The sequence below is a fragment of the Octopus sinensis genome, linkage group LG30 (genome assembly GCF_006345805.1).
Source record: "Octopus sinensis linkage group LG30, ASM634580v1, whole genome shotgun sequence".
Lineage (NCBI taxonomy): Eukaryota > Metazoa > Mollusca > Cephalopoda > Octopoda > Octopodidae > Octopus > Octopus sinensis.
This window is the reverse complement of record NC_043026.1, coordinates 9256472-9277324: the sequence shown is the minus strand read 5'-3', so window position 1 is coordinate 9277324 and position 20853 is coordinate 9256472. Positions and strand designations below refer to the sequence as shown.

The 20853-nt window shown below is 39.0% G+C and overlaps 2 protein-coding genes and 1 pseudogene across 4 annotated transcripts in view; 1 reads left to right on the top strand and 2 right to left on the bottom strand.

Moving 5' to 3' along the window:
• Nucleotides 1-20853, top strand: part of LOC115226795 — a 71624-nt pseudogene that overhangs the window by 9639 nt on the left and 41132 nt on the right.
• On the bottom strand, nucleotides 745-10658 carry LOC115226600. Of its 3 annotated transcripts, none has more exons than XM_029797614.2 (2): nucleotides 10543-10658; nucleotides 745-3104 (listed from the first exon to the last, which is right to left on the bottom strand). In XM_029797614.2, the coding sequence occupies exon 2, from the start codon at nucleotides 3095-3097 to the stop codon at nucleotides 1871-1873; it is 1227 nt and encodes a 408-aa protein (XP_029653474.1). In that variant the 5' UTR covers nucleotides 3098-3104; nucleotides 10543-10658; the 3' UTR covers nucleotides 745-1870. The 3 variants fall into 3 exon arrangements, with proteins under 3 accessions (XP_029653474.1, XP_036371176.1, XP_036371175.1); XM_036515283.1 differs by lacking the exon at nucleotides 10543-10658 and adding an exon at nucleotides 7062-7119; XM_036515282.1 differs by lacking the exon at nucleotides 10543-10658 and adding an exon at nucleotides 3280-3587 and having other exon boundaries at nucleotides 745-3209.
• The window catches only part of LOC115226793 (zinc finger protein 3-like), a 28193-nt gene continuing 23139 nt past the window's right edge, over nucleotides 15800-20853 (bottom strand). Inside the window, exons 3-5 of the mRNA XM_036515131.1 lie at nucleotides 18512-18671; nucleotides 17522-17839; nucleotides 15800-15880 (exon numbers count right to left, since the gene is read on the bottom strand). Of these exons, the coding sequence (XP_036371024.1) occupies nucleotides 15800-15880; nucleotides 17522-17839; nucleotides 18512-18634 (522 nt within the window). The 5' untranslated portion in view covers nucleotides 18635-18671. The remainder of the gene's footprint in view (nucleotides 15881-17521; nucleotides 17840-18511; nucleotides 18672-20853) is intronic.

Genomic DNA, 20853 nt, shown 5'->3' with positions numbered 1-20853 from the left:
TCCTGTCATATCCTGCAATCAGGTTATTTTCAGTAACAACCAAACGATCAATCTTCACTCGCAATTTGTCACCCAAATGTTGAGGGAGATGAATATGTCTGGCTTTGTCAGAAACTGTCAGGTCCTGTAGATATAAAGTGGAAGACAACATTTCACTGACAGAAATGTTTCTGGAAAATACATCCACCAGGTCGATGTAATAATTAAGTTGATTATTAGTAACGAGATCTCTCAACACCAAATTATGATCATTTATGGCAAACATACGAGTGTTGTCTATCAGATAGATAAACATTTTATCTATACAACCACCATAGAGATTGGGGGCAGGTTTCATTTGGGATAGTAAAACACTGGGGATCGTCTTACCACTACTACTACTACTGCTGCTACTACTGCTGCTACTACTGCTACTACTACTACTACTACTACCACTACCACCACTACTACTTCTACGACGACGTCTACTATCATGACCACCACCACCAACACTAGTGCAGCATTGAAATACTCTTCTCTTAGTAACAATTAATAACTTTTGTGTTTCATTTTCTATTGCTAATGCTTTCACTAGAAAAGGGATATTAATTATCTTAATTACTTCAACTTGATTAAAGTTTTTAATGGCCAAAACATCTAAATGTGATGGTTTATCACAATAACAAACAATTTCACATTCACCCATCTTACACACACCCGTACATAAGGCTGTCTTAATGATATACTTCTCACTGTCTTTGATAGGTTTCCAATGACCCTTAATTGTTTCTGTAGGGTAATGTGACACCTATATGATTAGAATCCCATCGACATATATCTGTGGCTGTAGATGGCAGAGATAATCTGGACACAATGTCTCCTTCCTGAGAAATGTACAACAAGCAATCATGGTTGATGTCGGACACCACCAACTGTCCATTGGACAGATGACATATTTTGCCAATGACAAGTTTTTTGTCTTTCTCCTTTTCTTTGAGTCGTAGATTTAGATTTCTGATATAAGGATTTTCCGGGTGTAAACAACAGCCAGAAGACCGGTCATGATTCTTGTATAGAAGAATCCTGTTGAGTTGAGTGTCCGGGACATAAAGAGTTCCTTGGAAAACAGCAATGTGAGGGTGAACAGGGAAAGGCAGTTCCCACTGCCATTTCATTTCTCCATATAGATCGTAGCATCTGAGAATAGAGTGTCTCCTGAAGAGGACATAGAAATAAACATTATCAGAGTAGATGTGATGAGGGTAGCCATAGAATGGAAGGTATTTTTGAAAAAGTTCTTCACCACATGTGGAATAAAATACCATTTTATTTTCGCTTCCATCTACGACTACAAAATTAACTGGAGTTGCAGCAATGCTGACATTATGATGTCTCAGAGAAATTCTTTCTATAATGTCAACTTTATCATCCTTGATCAAGAGGATATGGACCTCGTGTTTGTTTCCATTTGTGGTTAGAGCTAAATACTTATTTGATACAACATGACATAGTTTAATGTAATCAGTATGGACTTTCATTAAAGGGCCTTTCATTAGCCTAGGACATGTGATACACTGAAATGCTTTGTTTTCACGATAAAACACCAGAAATCCTTTAGAATTCATTCTACAAAAGCAAGAAGGAATCTCAAGGAAAGTTGAATTATTTTGGTTAATTATTTGTCCAGTCTCAGTGAATAATATAGCTTTATTATTCCTGTAGAATATTAATATAGAAGATGTAGACATAGGTAGAATATTAGTAACGTTGTAGCAATCCTCAATATAAATATAGTTGTTCAATCTTGGGGTCCATAGCTGGGAGTTATATGACTGCCTGGGCCAAAAGTCTTCATTTGTTCCAATGATATGAAGGACATCAAAATAATCGGTTACAAAAATGTTTTTTTGCCAACAGAAATATGGCGGCATTTCATGCCAATTTCTCTTGTTGTCACAGCACCCGTACCTGAAATCCGATAAATAATATGTCCCTGGAGGACATAAAAATGGTTTTGATACACAGAGATGTGGCTTGGAATGTCCAGAGAATTGGTATCCACCCCAAATAACTGCTGGCCATCCACATTGTAACAGGTAACCCTGTTAATATTGGAAAAGGATACTAAGAGTTTATTTTGTGCTCCTACAGCAATATCTGTTGGTATTTCTTGTGTTATGAATTCGTATTTTATTCTATTCTCTTCCCAGTCAATGACATATATGGTTCGACCAAACAGTTCTACACCCATAAGCGTAGAATGTTCCAAATAAGAAACCAAGATTAATCCTAGCTGAATTCTTTTGATTCTCAAACTTAAAGGGTTGATAATAAGAATCATTTTTTGAAATGGTAGGGTGGCCAGGACTGTGTCTTCACTGATTCTGGTAAAGTCAGTAACAGAAGATGAGCAATGAACATCGTTTCTGTTGCCGTCTCTTGTTACACAACATATTGACATGCAGTGGCGGGAATATGTTACAATTCCCCCTTGTATGACAACAATATTGGATATTGGGTTGCTTAAGTCTTCTCCAGATTCCTCAATCTTTGCTTCTCTGTTTACAACCGAAGAATGTGGCCGAAATTTGTTGATTATTTTTGGTGCTTCAATTGTTTTGTGTTTGTCTTGAAAAACATTTGTCTTAACGTATTGTTCCAGAAAACATTCAAGATTCGCAAAAATGACAAAATCTTGGCTGTAATCATATTCCTTAATGTCTTTCTGCAAAATTTCTATTCTCTGTGTAAAATCTTTTAGAAAAGTATTTTCATCCATTCCTATACTTTTTAAAAAAGTACATATTTCTTCCCGAGAATTTATCAACAAATTAATTTTGTCTTCATAGGCATTGAACCTTGTATAATATACACGTTTGTCCAAAATATCTCGTTTTCTAATTATTTCCCAGTTTTTATCGTCTCCTTTATGTCTTTTTTGTTTTGTTGTTGGCTGTGATGAAGATCGTTTCTGTGATACTTCTCGCCTTGATCCATCATCTCTCCAGTATCGGCACTTTTTATGATAGACATCTTCTTCTCTTTCTGATGTTGAGCCCCAGGAGGATCTTTTCAGGGATGCAAGTCTTCTTGAAGTATTTCCTGATTTGTCTTCCATAGTGAATCTATGAAGAAAAATAAGAAAAACAATTAGCTTAGTGAAAGCGTCAAAGTTTCAGGGACATAATGATTCCTTCCTTATTTCAAATACTCAAAGGCCGCGAGCTGGCAGAATCGTTAGCACGCCGGGTGAAATGCTTAGCGGTATTTCGTCTGTCGCAACATTCTGAGTTCAAATTCTGCTGAGGTCGACTTTGCCATTCATCTTTTTGGGGTCAATAAATTAGGTACCAGTTGGGTGCTGGGGTTGATGTCATTGACTGTTCCCCTCCCCACAAAATCCAGGCCTTGTGCCTATAGTAGAAAGGATTATTTTTAATACACAAACATGTACGCATTTCTATCAAAGGTAGTCGAGTTGACATTTATTCAACTTTTCCCATGTAATCCTTTCTACTAAAGGCCTAAAGTTTGGTGGGAGGGCACAAGTCGATTACATCGACTCCAGTGCATAACTGGTACTTAATTTATAGACAACAAAAGGATGAAAGGCAAAGTCGACCTTGGCAGAATTTGAACTCAGAACGTAGCAACAGGTGAAATACCATTAAGCATCTTGCCCAGTGTGCTAACAATTCTGCCATCTTGCTGCCTTATTTTCCCAGTAAAAGGATTAGCAACAAACAACTTGTCACATCATCATCATCATCATCATGTAGCGTCCGTTTTCCATGCTAGCATGGGTTGGACGGTTCAACTGGGGTCTGTGAAGCTGGAAGGCTTCGTCAGGCCCAGTCAGATCTGGCAGTGTTTCTACGGCTGGATGCCCTTCCTAACGCCAACCACTCCGTGAGTGTAGTGGGTGCTTTTTACGTGCCACCCGCACAGGTGCCAGACAGAGCTGGCAAATGGCCACGAACGGATGGTGCTTTTACGTGCCACCGGCACGGGAGCCAGGCGAGGCTGGCAACGGACACAAACGGATGGTGCTTTTACGTGCCACCAACACGGGGGCCAGACGAGGCTGGCAAACGGCCACGATCAGATGGTGCTTTTACGTGCCACCAACACGGGGGCCAGACGGAGCTGGCAAACGGCCACGAAACGGATGGTGCTTTTACGTGTCACCGGCACGGGGGCCAGGCGAGGCTGGCAACGGCCACGAATGGATGGTGCTCTTACGTGTCACCGGCACGGGGGCCAGGCGAGGCTGGCAAAGGCCACGAAACGGATAGCGCTTTTACGTGCTTTCACATTCTATTGTATTACTACAACAGGGGCCAAGTTGATTTCATTGACCCCAGTATACAACTGGTACTTATTTCATCCTTTTGTTGTCTATAAATTAAGTACCAGTTATGCACTGGGGTCGATGTAATTGACTTGTCCCCTCTCACCAAACTTTAGGCCTTTACTAGAAAGGTTGAGTACTGTTGTAGTAATACAATAGAATGTGATAAGTTGTTTGTTGCTTTAAAGAGTAAAACTCATGACCCATATAATACAGACATAGCCTGAAACGTCTCTGCCAACACTGCTTTTCAGTCTGTTAACCTATTTCTGTCTATAAACGACACACCCAATCGTCAATCATTATTCACTGTTTTCTCAACCATGAATCTACACTTTTCAAAAGCCTTTCTTGCTCAATACATACTCTCTTTTACTTGTTTCTGTCATTTGACCGCGGCCATGCTGGAGCACTGCCTTTAGTCGAGCAAATCGACCCCAGGACTTATTCTTTTGTAAGCCCAGTACTTATTCTATCGGTCTCTTTTACTTGTTTCAGTCATTTGACTGTGGCCATGCTGGAGCACTGCCTTTAGTCGAGCAAATCGACCCCAGGACTTATTCTTTTGTAAGCCCAGTACTTATTCTATCGGTCTCTTTTACTTGTTTCAGTCATTTGACTGTGACCATGCTGGAGCACTGCCTTTAGTCGAGCAAATCGACCCCAGGACTTATTCTTTTGTAAGCCCAGTACTTATTCTATCGGTCTCTTTTACTTGTTTCAGTCATTTAACTGCGGCCATGCTGGAGCACTGCCTTTAGTCGAGCAAATCGACCCCGGGACTTATTCTTTTGTAAGTCCAGTACTTATTCTATCGGTCTCTTTTACTTGTTTCAGTCATTTGACTGTGACCATGCTGGAGCACTGCCTTTAGTCGAGCAAATCGACCCCAGGACTTATTCTTTTGTAAGCCCAGTACTTATTCTATCGGTCTCTTTTACTTGTTTCAGTCATTTGACTGTGGCCATGCTGGAGCACTGCCTTTAGTCGAGCAAATCGACCCCAGGACTTATTCTTTTGTAAGCCCAGTACTTATTCTATCGGTCTCTTTTACTTGTTTCAGTCATTTGACTGTGACCATGCTGGAGCACTGCCTTTAGTCGAGCAAATCGACCCCGGGACTTATTCTTTTGTAAGTCCAGTACTTATTCTATCGGTCTCTTTTACTTGTTTCAGTCATTTAACTGCGGCCATGCTGGAGCACTGCCTTTAGTCGAGCAAATCGACCCCAGGACTTATTCTTTTGTAAGTCCAGTACTTATTCTATCGGTCTCTTTTACTTGTTTCAGTCATTTGACTGTGACCATGCTGGAGCACTGCCTTTAGTCGAGCAAATCGACCCCAGGACTTATTCTTTTGTAAGCCCAGTACTTATTCTATCGGTCTCTTTTACTTGTTTCAGTCATTTAACTGCGGCCATGCTGGAGCACTGCCTTTAGTCGAGCAAATCGACCCCGGGACTTATTCTTTTGTAAGTCCAGTACTTATTCTATCGGTCTCTTTTACTTGTTTCAGTCATTTGACTGTGACCATGCTGGAGCACTGCCTTTAGTCGAGCAAATCGACCCCGGGACTTATTCTTTTGTAAGTCCAGTACTTATTCTATCAGTCTCTTTTACTTGTTTCAGTCATTTAACTGCGGCCATGCTGGAGCAACGCTTTTAGTCGAGCAAATCGACCCCAGGACTTATTCTTTTGTAAGCCCAGTACTTATTCTATCAGTCTCTTTTACTTGTTTCAGTCATTTAACTGCGGCCATGCTGGAGCAACGCTTTTAGTCGAGCAAATCGACCCCAGGACTTATTCTTTTGTAAGCCCAGTACTTATTCTATCGGTCTCTTTTACTTGTTTCAGTCATTTGACTGTGGCCATGCTGGAGCACTGCCTTTAGTCGAGCAAATCGACCCCAGGACTTATTCTTTTGTAAGCCCAGTACTTATTCTATCAGTCTCTTTTACTTGTTTCAGTCATTTAACTGCGGCCATGCTGGAGCAACGCTTTTAGTCGAGCAAATCGACCCCAGGACTTATTCTTTTGTAAGCCCAGTACTTATTCTATCGGTCTCTTTTACTTGTTTCAGTCATTTAACTGCGGCCATGCTGGAGCAACGCCTTTAGTTGAGCAAATCGATCCCAGGACTTATTCTTTGTAAGCCTAGTACTTATTCTATCGGTCTCTTTTGCAGGGATGTAAACACACCACCATCGATTGTCAAGCGACGTTGGGGGAACAAAGACAGACAAACAAACATACACACATGCACACAGACACACATATATATACATATATACGACAGGCTTCTTTCAGTTTCTGTCTACCAAATCCACTCACAAGGCTTTGGTCAGCCCGAGGCTATAGTAGAAGACACTTGCCCAAGGTGCCACACAGTATAGGAATGAACCCGGAACCATGTGGTTGGTAAGCAAGCTACTTACCACACAGTCACTTCTGCGCCTATAATTCCACAGAACTCACCAATAATTTTTCTAAATTAAACAAATTTTAAGATAGATTGTTGTTTAAAACAAATAATTAAATGTAATTTACAAAATTATATTTAAAATATAATCCTTTTAGATTTAATAAGATATTAAAGTTTTATAATGTAAAAGGAACAATCTATAAAATTAAAATCATACTTTCAAAATTTGGCACAAGGCCAGCAATTTTGGGGGAGGTGTTAAATCGATTAGATTCACCCCAGTATTCAACTGGTACTTATTTTATCTACTCTGAAAGAACGAAAGGCAAATTTGACCCCAGCAGAATTTGAACTCAGAACATAAACACATATGAAATTTTTTCTGGGCATTTTGCCTGCAGAATAAAGTCAAAATATTAAAACATTTCAATTGTTATTATACCATAAACCCTCGAGTATAATCTGCATTTTTTTCCCAAAATTTAAAGGTCAAAATCCTTAGTGCGTACTATAAACGAGGTAAAAAATGAAAAATATTTTCTAGGCAATGTCTGAGTCTCTATTTGCTGTCCGGCAATGTTTATTCAGACGCATTTAGTGATGTCGGGCGCGAAAATACCTTAAGCTAAGCCTAAAAGCAATGAAGTCACAAAAGAATTATCCATAACTTGCAGTAAGCAACATTTATTAAATGTTATTTCTTTATTTTCTGCCAACAAAATGCACAAAAAAGCTACACGTTTGCATTATGTTATATATACAATAATAATAATAAAGGACGTTACCGTATACATTTTTACAAACCAAGGACGTTATATAGACCTCCTTGACTCAAGTTAGAGAAGGGGTGTGTATTATACACAAGGTTTAGGCTTTTCAGAGGTACAGCCCCTTATAACTCCCCTGCGTATTATACTCAAGGGCAGACTATACTCAAGGATTTACAGTTAATAGTAAATGTAAAATGTAGCATATATATTAGTATTTAAACTAGTCATGCCCAGCGCTAATATTTTATGTTTTATACTCAAACCGACCAGATCTGGTCCCTCGTACCTGCCCTTTTATGTCATTCTAAAAGTGCAACAATCATATTATTGAACTCCCAAAGCTACAAGATAGTGCATGATCACTTTAAAGTAATCCTTACTACTAAAGGCACAGGCCCTGAAGTTTTGGGTGAGGGGACTCGTTGATTACATCAACCCCAGTGTTTCACCAGTACTTAATTTATCAACCCCGAAAGGACAAAAGGCAAAGTTGACCTTGGCAGAATTTGAACTAAGGAAGTAAGCGAACCATCCAAATGTGGCTGTTGCCAGTGCCACCCCAACGGGCCTCCGTGCCGGTGACACGTGAAAAGCACCATCCAACCGTGGCCATTCTCCAGCTGTGCCGGTGGCACGTAAAAAGCACCATCCGACCGTGGCCGTTTGCCAGCCTTGCCTGGCCTCTGTGCAGGTAGCACATAAAAAGCACCATCCGATCATGGCCGTTGCCAGCCTCGCCTGGCCCCTATGCCGGTGGCACGTAAAAAGCACCATCTGACCGTGGCCATTGCCAGCCTTGCCTGGCCCCCGTGCAGGTAGCACATAAAAAGCACCCACTACACTCTCGGAGTGGTTGGCGTTAGGAAGGGCATCCAGCTGTAGAAACCTTGCCAGATCAAACTGGGCCTGATGCAGCCTTCTGGCTTCCCAGACCCCAGTTGAACCGTCCAACTCATGCCAGCATAGAAAACGGACGTTAAACGATGATGATGATGATGATGATGATGAACGTAATACAGACAAAAGCTGCAAAACATTTTGTCCCGTATTTTAATGATCCAGTCAGCTTGCCACGATCATTGATTCAAAATAATATGAAGAAAAAAGCTTTATATTTGATAGGAAAAATCTGAATGTTAAAGAGTTAAAATATACTAAAATTATGGTTTCTAACATTGGTGATTAGATCAAAGTTAACTCATTAGCAAGGAAACTTATAGTTAAGGAGTGACCTTAGGTCATTTAGATCATTTGGCAGTGGTTATCTTGTATGTAATTAGGTTACATAGCAGTTATAATGTATACCTTGTATATAATTTTTTTTGGTAATTTTATTCATATACATACATACATATATGTGTGTGTGTGTGTGTGTGTGAATAAAATTATCAGGAAAATTACGTTTTTATTGAAAATTTAATATTAAAATAAAAATCAGTTTAAAAAAAAAAAACTATGTTGCTCGAAAGGGAAAAAAAACCCGATCCCTTGGCAAAATTGACTAAACATTAGATGAAATAACTTGTGATATTTATTCTGAGTCTCTGCTTTCTGAGTTCAAATCCTGGCATGGTCAACTTTGCTTTTTATCCTTTTGGGGTTGATAAATAAAATAACAGACTAAGGTGTTGGTTAAGCGGAACCATTAGACATAGGATGAGATGTCTTGTAGTATTTGTTCTGGCTCTTTGTAATTTGAGTTCAAATCCCACGGTGACCTACCTGGGCAGTAGATTTAATCTATTGAACTAGAGGGTGTCCTTTTAGCAGTGTAATTCTCTGTTTTATGCATTTCTGTTAGGTCACCTGTCTGGAGGAAATCTACCTGCCACCCTGGAAATCTACCTCAGAGACCCTGGAAAAATAAAGGGTCATAGGCAGGGCCCTTCTCTCCTTGATTAAGTGTATAAATATATGAAGTTTAGGATAAAATAACTAATTAATTTTTTAGCTGTAAAATTGATTTAGAAATCATAAAATTTCACTCGAGAATTAGAAATCCACTGCAAGCTACCAAAAATAGGGTTTCATTTGATATAAACATCTTAATTTCCTTAATTTTCATCAGTTTTAAAATAGTTATAACCAAACTATACTTTATATGGCGATCTTTCGTCTCTAGTAGACCTTTCCATCGATTTCCGTAAAAAAATTTTTTTTTTACATATGGGCTTGCGGGAACTTTTGAAGTAATATACATACATATACACATACACCGAGTAAAAATTTCAGTTATCTCTCTCTTTCACACATTACTCTGTCTCTTCACACACACACTAACAGAAGCACTTCACTTACACAACATACTGTCTGTCTCCCACACCCCATCAAACACACACACACACACACACAAATGTACATCAACAGTCCCCCTGAACGGTAACTTCAAAAGAACTTCCCTCGTCATACAATCGCTTTCTCTTAGTCTCTTTCGCTCTCATTACTTCAAAAGTTCCCACAAGCCCATACGTAAAAAAAAATTTTTTTTACGGAAATCGACGGAAAGGTCTACTAGAGACGAAAGATTGCTCTTTATGTTATATTCTGTAAATGTAAATAAAATGATTTATTTGGTAATATAACAGTCTAAAATGTTTTAACAGTTTCTAGTCTTATAGAATATTATCTGAAAATAAACAAATTTGTATATAACAGTACAGGGATATTATTAATAAATATCCTAGAAACAGCTGTCAGACCTTCTAACTATAAATGTTCTAATATCTATACAGCCTTAGTTTTTTTATCTCATTACGCAAAAAATTCTTATATACACACGCTGACATAGAACCAACGTTGAACCCTTTATTCGCAAAATTACAGAATCTGGAACTTAACTATGGTCTGTCTACAGCACTTATTCAGCATAACCTGACACCTTTGGGTCTCAGTGACACCATTATCTCTATATAACAGTTATATTCATTTTTGAAATAGTTCTAATGAATCTTCAGTGAGGTAAAAGTATTAGTAAATTGTCTGTTAATTAAAACAATTATCGCAATAAGATTTATATTTACCTGCCTCAGCTATTATGTTTCAGTTTCAACCTGAAGTTTCTTTATTTCTCAGCAAAATCTTATCAAACCACTTCAGTCCAACAGTCACATAGATATGACTTCTGCAGCAGTTGACATGGGAGTGATAGCATTCCAGGAAAAAGTTTATAGGCGTGTGTGGGCACGTTACCATGACAACTTTTCTGTATTTGTTTAAATGTATGGTATGTGTATATTTGTAACATATATATATATAGGCGCAAGAGTGGCTGTGTGGTAAGTAGCTTGCTAACCAACCACATGGTTCCGGGTTCAGTCCCACTGCGTGGCATCTTGGGCAAGTGTTTTCTGCTATAGCCTCGGGCCAACCAATGCCTTGTGAGTGGATTTGGTAGACGGAAACTGAAAGAAGCCTGCCGTATATATATATATATATATATATGTATGTGTCTGTGTTTGTCACTCTAGCATTGCTTGACAACCGAAGCTGGTGTGTTTACATCCCCGTCACTTAGCGGTTCGGCAAAAGAGACCGATAGAATAAGTACTGGGCTTACAAAGAATAAGTCCCGGGGTCGATTTGCTCAACTAAAGGCGGTGCTCCAGCATGGCCGCAGTCAAATGACTGAAACAAGTGAAAGAGTAAAGAGTATATATATATCTATATATATATCTATCTCTCTCTCTCTCTCTCTCTCTCTCTCTATATATATATATATATATATAGAGAGAGAGAGAGAGAGAGAGAGAGCAATAAGAAAATGGAGGGGATCAATAGTTGGTATTCATCAACTTTTAGACATTATATTATGTCAATTTATTTATTTACTAAAAGGACAATTATAACAATATACATACATAAAAATAACGAAGAAATAAATATATCACATGTTTATATGAAAATATATATAAGTTTGTGTATTATTGTTATAATTATATAATATAATTATAACGAGACAAACTACTGCATTAACCCTTCCTTCTAAACACATCTAATACGTATGTACCTATGAATATGTTTCTATGGAAATATATATATATATCATCATCATTGTTTAACGTCCGCTTTCCATGCTAGCATGGGTTGGACAGTTCAACTGGGGTCTGGGAAGCCCGAAGGCTGCACCAGGCCAGTCAGATCTGGCAGTGTTTCTACAGCTGGATGCCCTTCCTAATGCCAACCACTCTGTGAGTGTAGTGGGTGCTTTTTACGTGCCACCGGCACTGGTGCCAGGCGGAGCTGGCAAACGGCCACAATCGGATGGTACTCTTTACGTGCCACCGGCACTGGTGCCAGATGAGGCTAGCAAACGGCCATAATCGGATGGTGCTCTTTACGTGACACCGGCACAGGTGCCAGACGAAGCTGGCAAACGGCCACGCTCGGATGGTGCTTTTTACGTGCCACCGGCATGGATGCCAGGCGTGGGTGGCAACAGCCACAATCAGTTGGTGTTTGTTATGTGTCACTGGCATGGAGGCCAGTCCATGCGGCACTGGCTACGGCCACGTTCGGATGGTTCTCTTACGTGCCACCGGCTCACGGCGCTGGCTACGGCCACATTCGGATGGTTCTCTTACGTGCCACCGGCCCATGGCGCTGGCTACGGCCACATTCAGATGGTTCTCTTACATTCCACCGGCCCATGGCGCTGGCTACGGCCACATTCAGATGGTTCTCTTACATTCCACCGGCCCATGGCGCTGGCTACGGCCACATTCGGATGCTTCTCTTACGTGCCACCGGCCCACGGCGCTGGCTACGGCCACATTCGGATGCTTCTCTTACGTGCCACCGGCATTCGGCACTGGCTACGGCCACATTCAGATGGTTCTCTTACGTGCCACTGGCACTGGTATGACAACTACAAATTCCATTGATGTTGATATGTATACATGTGTGTGTGTGTGTATACAGGTGTATTCCTCACATATATACAGTTTCGTTCTTATGTAACTAAAATGACCTAAAGATATATGGATTTTGATACTCCTCTTATAATAATTTTCTCATACCTGTTTATATTTTATCTACTATGAGTAATATAATACATATAATAATAATAATAACAATAATAATAACTAATTCATTTGTATGCATATACATGTACATTTAAGTGTAGGTATATGTATTTATGTATATGTGTGTGTATTTATATTTATAACTTAACCTTATTTACTTTCTAAAATCTCTGATGAAGTTAGAGAAACACCCAAGTACCTCAATTTCATCTACTAATTACTTCAGTCTGCTGGAGGGATAAAGGTAGAATGAAGTATTTTTACCTCTTGGCTGAAAAAGCTGCAAGAGAGTATGTATTGAGCAAGAAAGGCTTTTGAAAAGTGTAGATTCATGGTTGAGAAAACAGTGAATAATGATTGACGATTGGGTGTGTCGTTTATAGACAGAAATAGGTTAACAGACTGAAAAGCAGTGTTGGCAGAGACGTTTCAGGCTATGTCTGTATTATGTGGGTCATGAGTTTTACTCTTTAAAGCAACAAACAACTTATCACAGGAGTGGCTGTGTGGTAAGTAGCTTGCTAATCAACCACATGGTTCCGGGTTCATTCCTATACTGGGTGGCACCTTGGGCAAGTGTCTTCTGCTATAGCCTCGGGCTGACTAAAGCCTTGTGAGTGGATTTGGTAGACGGAAATTGAAAGAAGCCTGTTGTATATATGTATATATATATATATATATATATATGTGTGTGCGTGTGTGTATGTTTGTGTGTCTGTGTTTGTTCCCCCAACTTCGCTTCACAACCGATGGTGGTGTGTTTACATCCCTGTAAAAGAGACCGATAGAATAAGTACTGGGCTTACAAAGAATAAGTCCTGGGGTCGATTTGCTCGACTAAAGGCAGTGCTCCAGTATGGCCGCAGTCAAATGACTGAAACAAGTAAAAGAGAGTAAAGAGTATACCAGTTCATATTTTATCTACTATGAGTAATATAATACATATAATAATAATAACTAATTCATTTGTATGCATATACATGTATATTTAAGTGTAGGTATATGTATTTATGTATATGTGTGTGTATTTATATTTATAACTTAACCTTATATACTTTCTAAAATCTCCGATGAAGCCTAGAGAAACACCCAAGTACCTCAATTTCATCTACTAATTACTTCAGTCTACTGGAGGAATAAAGGTAGAATGAGGTATTTTTACCTCTTGGCTGAAACAGCTGTAAGATATTTTCCCAATTCATATTCATGTATGTTATATATTTTAATAATTACTGATATTTTTATATTCTATATATTATATATGTAAAGCATAATATGTCATACATATCGATCAACATCAATGGAATTTGTAGTTGTGATACCAGTGCCAGTGGCACGTAAGAGAACCATCCGCACTTGGCCATAGCCAGCGCTGCCCTGACTGGCCTCTGTGCCGGTGGCATGTAAAAAGCACCATCCGATCATGGCCGTTTGCCAGCCTTGCCTGGCACCTGTGCCAGTGGCACGCAGAAGCACCCACTACACTCACGGAGTGGTTGGCGTTAGGAAGGGCATCCAGCCGTAGAAACATTGCCTGATCAGACTGGGCCTGGTGCAGCCTTCTGGCTTCCCAGACCCTAGTTGAACCGTCCAACCCATGCTAGCATAGAAAACGGATGCTAAACGATGATGATTGGTATATTGTTATAATTGTCTTTTTAAAAAATAAATAAATTGACATAGTATAATGTCTAAAAGTTGATGAATACCACCTATTGATCCCCTCCATTTTCTTATTGCTCTATAAATCAATGGTAAAATATCTCTTTACCCTCACCCATTTAGTACACTCGGTAATATAATTGCAATGCAATAAAAAACACTTGTGTATTAATAACTGGGTATTCTACCAGCAGTATACTGGATAGATATTATCCCTTAGTTGGTTGGATTCACAACCTCTAACTTTCTTGGAATTAATATATATATACACTAGCAGTATCACCCGGCGTTGCTCGGGTTTGTAAGGGAAATAACTATATAAGCATTTTTAGAGAGTTACTTATATAATAGCAAAAAAAATGCATTAAAAATGGGAAAAAATGATGGTAAATTTTTTTTTTAATCGTAGACTCATTGTAGATGCGCGCTAATACCCAGAAGGGCTCGATATGATTGACGACTATAAGATACCCGCTTTTGGTTAAACTGCACCGCAAAATGTGAGAGAAGTTGGGAATCTAAATCGGAGGAGACAGAGAGTCTCACACACACAACTTCCATTTTATATATAAAGATTATATATATATATATGTGTGTGTGTATATACATCTATACTATAATGGAGAAAGTTACTTATTAATTAACTATGTAACTATTATAAAAAGTACTAAAAGAAAGCAATATTAAAAGCCTGTGGCCGATGCCAGTGCCGCCTCCGCTGGCTTGCGTGCCGGTGGCACGTAAAATACACCAATCTGACCGTACAACAGGCACCCATGCCAACCCCCTTGCTTGCGAAGACATGTTGGGGCAAGCGAAATCGAAATCGAATTGAACCAGCCAGGATCCCTGGTCTGGTGGTACGTAAAAAGCACCATCCGACTCGTGGCCGATGCCAGCACCGCCTCGTCTGGCTTCCGTGCCGGTGGCACATAAAATACACCAATCTGACCGTGGCCGTTGCCAGCCTCGCCTGGCACCTGTGCAGGTGGCACGTAAAAAGCACCCACTACACTCACGGAGTGGTTGGCGTTAGGAAGGGCATCCAGCTGTAGAAACACTGCCAGATAAGACTGGAGCCTGGTGCAGCCTTCTGGCTTCCCAGATCCCCGGTCGAACCGTCCAACCCATGCTAGCATGGAGAACGGACGTTAAACGACGATGATGATGATGATGATGACTGTCTGGAAATATTTTTATAAATCTGTGTTTCAATCATTTGACTGTGGCCATACTGGGGCACCACCCAGAAGAAATTTTAGTTGAATGAATCAACCCCAATACTTATTTTTTTGTAATTAAATCTAGTGCTTATTCTAATGGCCCCTTTTGCTGAACAGCCAAGATATGAAGATGTAAACACACCAACACCAGTTGTCATGAAATACTGGGAGACAGACACAGACACATATACATACACACTTATATATACAGTGTTGGTTATGAGTTTTGCTTGCGGGTTAACTGTGGCTGGTTCATCTCGATGTAGCTGTGTGTTGGTTATGCATTCACTGGTCTGGTCTGTCTGCCTGGAGTTACCGAATACAAAAGAATGACAAGAAGAACCACGTAAATTCAATGCAACTGTTATTTATTACAACTCCTTATAAAAATACATGGCAAATGTCTTACAAATTGTGAAGTAACAGGTTTGGCAAGTTTTAACAAACTCTATCTGGAACAGTGGAAGTTGTATCATAGTTGAAATTCTGTAGCATGTTCATGGTTTGGTTCTGTGTGTTGGGCAGCATCTGTTGTTGTGATCTGTCCGTTGCTGTAGAGGAAGTACAAGTTTACCAGGCCAGAGAGAGAGAGATCAGGAATGAAGACAGAAACGGGTGTGCTGCCACAAAGGAGATACATGGTTACCCAGCCTGAGGGAAATGCAGGAGAAGGAGATAGAGGGTGGGAGACAACACGATGGAGATAGTGGCAAAATGATGGGCGTATTCACTAGGGAGGGGATCAGAACATAAATGGGGATGGTTGAGTAAAGGAAGAAAGAGATATAGATGGTGCCAAGTGCCAGGCCATACCCTTGATGTTCAAACGTCATAATATAAGGGACAGGATACTGCATAGGTGGCGAGCTGGCAGAAACATTAGGCTCTGAGTTCAAATTCCGCCGAGGTCGACTTTGCCTTTCATCCTTTCAGGGTCGATTGAATAAGTACCAGTTACGCACTGGGGTCAATGTAATCGACTTAATCCCTTTGTCTCCTCTCTGTGTTTAGCCCCTTGTGGGTAGTAAAGGAATAGGATACTGCAAAGGAAGCATGATTAGAGTGTAGGGGGTGTTGAGTGATGACAACCAGGGTATTATATAGGGTCAGGGGGCGACCGGAGAGCAATGATACAGAGGAACGGCACCATGAGGGCAGGATTGGGGGAGTGAGAGGTAGGCATAGTGTATGGAAGGAATGTGAAGAAGAGATGTAGATTTGTTTGTTGGGGGTAGGGTGTGTAAAAAGTTTTCTTGTTACATGTTAGATGATGATGATGATGAAATATTTTCAATGGCAGTCAATAATGGCCCCTTATGGTCCTTGTGAGAAGTAAGAAGTGTTGGTACATCTACTGTCCACTCTTTAGAATTTAAACCAGCCATATCTGGCCCAAATATTCTGCCTATTTTATGATCAAACTAGTCAGAGTCGGCTTCTTACACCTACCCTACAATGTCATTGTGAAAATACACAATCATATCATCAAAATTTGAAAGCTTCGGGTGAATGTATGACAAATTGAAAATAATGTGAATAAATAACCCTCACATTCGACAGAATAATCTGCATGGTAAAGGGTTCAGTCACCCCTTACAGATTATGATTTAGCACAAATATCAGTGGGATTGCTTCTTCCCCTGATGAACACGTTTGTGAGAAGTTAAGTTGCCATGTTGAGTGAATGACCTGCCACAGATATCACAAGAATATGGCTTCTCTCCAGTATGAATGCGTTTGTGTACAATCAAGCTACCTTTTTGAAAGAATGATTTACCACAAATGTCACAGTGAAATGGTGTCTCTCCTGTATGAATACGTTTGTGAGATTTTAAAACACTTTGGACAGAGAATGATTTACCACAGATATCACAAGAATATGGTCTCTCCCCTGTATGAATGCGTTTGTGTGCAGTCAAGCTACCTTTTTGAAAGAATGATTTACCACAAATGTCACAGTAAAATGGCTTATCTCGTGTATGAACACGTTTGTGAGATTTTAAAACACTTTGGACAGAGAATGATTTACCACAGATATCACAAGAATATGGTCTCTCCCCTGTATGAATACTTTTATGTGCAGTCAAGCAAACTTTTTGAAAGAATGATTTACCACAAATGTCGCAAGAATATGGTGTTTCTCCTGTATGAATACGTCTGTGTTTAGTTAAGCTACTACCGGCAGAGAAAGATTTGCCACAGATGTTGCACTTATATGGCTTCTCTCCTGTATGGAAACGTTTGTGAACAGTTAAGTTCCCACTGTGAGAGAATGATTTACCACAGACATGACAGTGATAGGGCTTCTCTCCTGTATGAATACGTTTATGAGTAGTTAAACACCCACTTTGAGAGAATGATTTACCACAGATATCACAAGAATATGGTGTCTCTCCTGTATGAATACGTTTATGAATAGTTAACTTCCTACTGGTAGAGAGAGATTTGCCACAAATATCACAGTGGCATGGCTTCTCTCCTGTATGAATACGTTTATGAGAAGTTAAAGCACTGTTGCGAGAGAATGATTTACCACAGACGTCACAGGAACATGGGATCTCACTTGTATGAATTCGTTTGTGAGAAGTTAAAGCACTCCTTTGAGAGAATGAATAACCACAGATATTACAGGAGTACGGTTTCTCTCCTGTATGAAGACGTTTGTGTCTTGTCAAGTCATTTTTCTGAGAGAATGGTTTACCACAAATGTTACACTGATGTGGCTTCTCCCCTGTATGAACACGTTTGTGATAATTTAAAGCACTTCTATCAGAGAATGGTGTACCACAGATAACACAGTGATAAGGCTTTTCACCAGTATGAATACGTTTGTGTATAGTCAAGTTATTCCTGTGATGGAATGATTTACCACAGATGTCACAGTGAAATGGCTTCTCTCCTGTATGAATATGTTTGTGAGAATTTAAATGACTTCGGTCAGAGAATGATTTACCACAGACATCACAACGATAAGGCTTCTCTCCAGTATGAATACGTTTGTGTGTAGTCAAGTTATTATTTTGAGAGAATGATTTACCACAGATGTCACAGTGAAATGGTTTCTCCCCTGTATGTATACGCTTGTGCATATTCAAGTGAGCCTTTTGAGAGAAGGACTTTTTACACACATCACAGTCATGTGACAATTTTTGTTTCCCTTTTTCTACTGGAAAAGTCAGATCTTTTAGTTTCTCACTCTTTTCCATTATTTTTCTTTGAAAATCACAAAATATATATATATATATATATATATATATATATATATATATATATATATATATATATATATGTTTTCTTCTTTGTACTTCTATAGTCTTTTGTTTGCAAGTATTTCGACTGCTGTATTTCTGTCCAGTGTTACCTTTGTCCCAAAACACGTTAGTAAATTTATCCAAGTTTAATTTGCAAAGAGACACATCTTGTAGACACTCCAGCCAGTGATGTCCAGAAGATTTGCTAATAACACATTTCAGAGTAAATATATCAGAGGAATTCCACCACAGATTTATAGAAACAATCTTATATATCTCTTCTGTACAATATTTTCAATTTGATCTTTAAAAGATGATAAATAATGAGAATGTATCTTCAGTTATGCCAATGTCATCTGATATTCTGAAATAATAAAGAAACAACAGTGTAAGATATAGAGGCTACTTTAAAAAATACAGATTCAACATTTCCATAGAGATAAACTCTAGAAATAAACATTTAACTGAACAACAGAACTTTCTAATTTATTAATATTTACATCAGAAAATCTTGTGTGAAGTTAACATATTTCTAAATTCCAGTTACACATTCCTACTGCACAACATTCTTGAGTGTGTGTGTATATTTATATATATATATATATATATATATATATATATATATATATATATATATCACGTAAAAAGCACCATCCGATCGTGGCCGTTTGCCAGCCCCATCTGGCACGTAAAAAGCGCCCACTACACTCACGGAGAGGTTGGCGTTAGGAAGGGCATCCAGCCGTAGAAACTTTGCGAGATCAGACTGGGCCTGGTGCAGCCTTCTGGCTTCCCAGACCCCAGTTGAACCGTCCAACCCATGCTAGCATGGAAAACGGATGCTAAACGATGATGATGATGATGATGATATTGTGAAATTTATGAAGTGAAGTTTGAAATGTGGTTGAGTTTATACTTTGCTTGATGAATAGGGGACTTATAGACCTCTTGTTTAAATGCCTACAAAAAGTACATCAGCTAAGCAAATGGCCTTCCCTAAATGCATTGAAACCATTATAACAGAATCACTGTTTCAGGAAATTATCGTCGTTCAAAGACAACAAAATAATAATAATAATAATAATTCGTTCGTTTATTGGCCACAAGGGCTAACAAAAATCAATTAAAACATAAAGGGACAAAACACAGGACAAAAGTTACAAAGGGTTTTGTCCGTAACTATGTAGAAAACGAAAATGAAAAAAAAAAAAAAAACTGTGCTAACGACCCGGGGGGTGGGGGACTTTCGGAAAATTTACAAGATCCGATTTTTCCGTCATAAGTTAGGGTAAAATGGATTGCGAGGATGATCCGGTTCTTGACTGAAGAAGGCTTCCAATGACCCGTCCGTGTTATTTGTTTCGTCTATTTGGATGTTTTGCGTTCTTGTCCCATTTTGTATTTTTATATATATATATATATATATATATATATATACATATATATCTGTTTTTTTTTTTTACGGAATCCCACTTTTTGGTTATGGAGGATCCGATTCTGGAAAAAAGTATTTTGAAAAATCGCATTTTCAAAATTTCATTTACCACCAGCCCCTTCACTTTTCACTTGAAAAAAAAACCAAACATATTTTTGCCCTTAAAAACGATGGGAGAAACCTTTTCGGTAACAAAAAAATAAAATATCGTAAATATTTTCAAAGGAAAAAGTGTGATTTAAGGGAGATTTGGCTGTTGTTTCTAGCACGTCCTAAGACAACCCTCCTCGTTTCACTTTCCCATCTTTTGAAGTTTTTCTCTTCATAAACACATTTATGATTTTTTTTCAACCCTATTCTTCGCCCCTGGTTGCTTCTGTTTACGATTTAAAATATCGGTGAGTCTGAGGCCGTTTCTGGCATTTATCCACAGTGAAAACACAAGAAACGTGGGAAAATGATGGAAAGTGTAGAAGGTAGCCTCCATAGCTAGAAATAGCAGCCAAATGTCGCACAAATCAAAGGACATCTGAGACAGGAAGTATTTAGAAATTAAATAGTTTAATACTTACGGAAATGTCTTTATAAAGGATGGTGTTGTTGTTAGAAGTGCGTCAGGTGGTTGAGAAATGTATTATAAATGTGTTTGGGAGTGAATTGAGAGAAATTCCGACTGAAATCAAGTTTGTTAAAATGAAGGAATTTAGGCGGAAATACGCTTAGTGCGCATGCGTATGAA

Bases quoted from the DNA above. Each gene is read 5' to 3' on its own strand.
- LOC115226600 (XM_029797614.2), bottom strand. From the start codon at position 3,097: ATGGAAGACAAATCAGGAAATACTTCAAGAAGACTTGCATCCCTGAAA.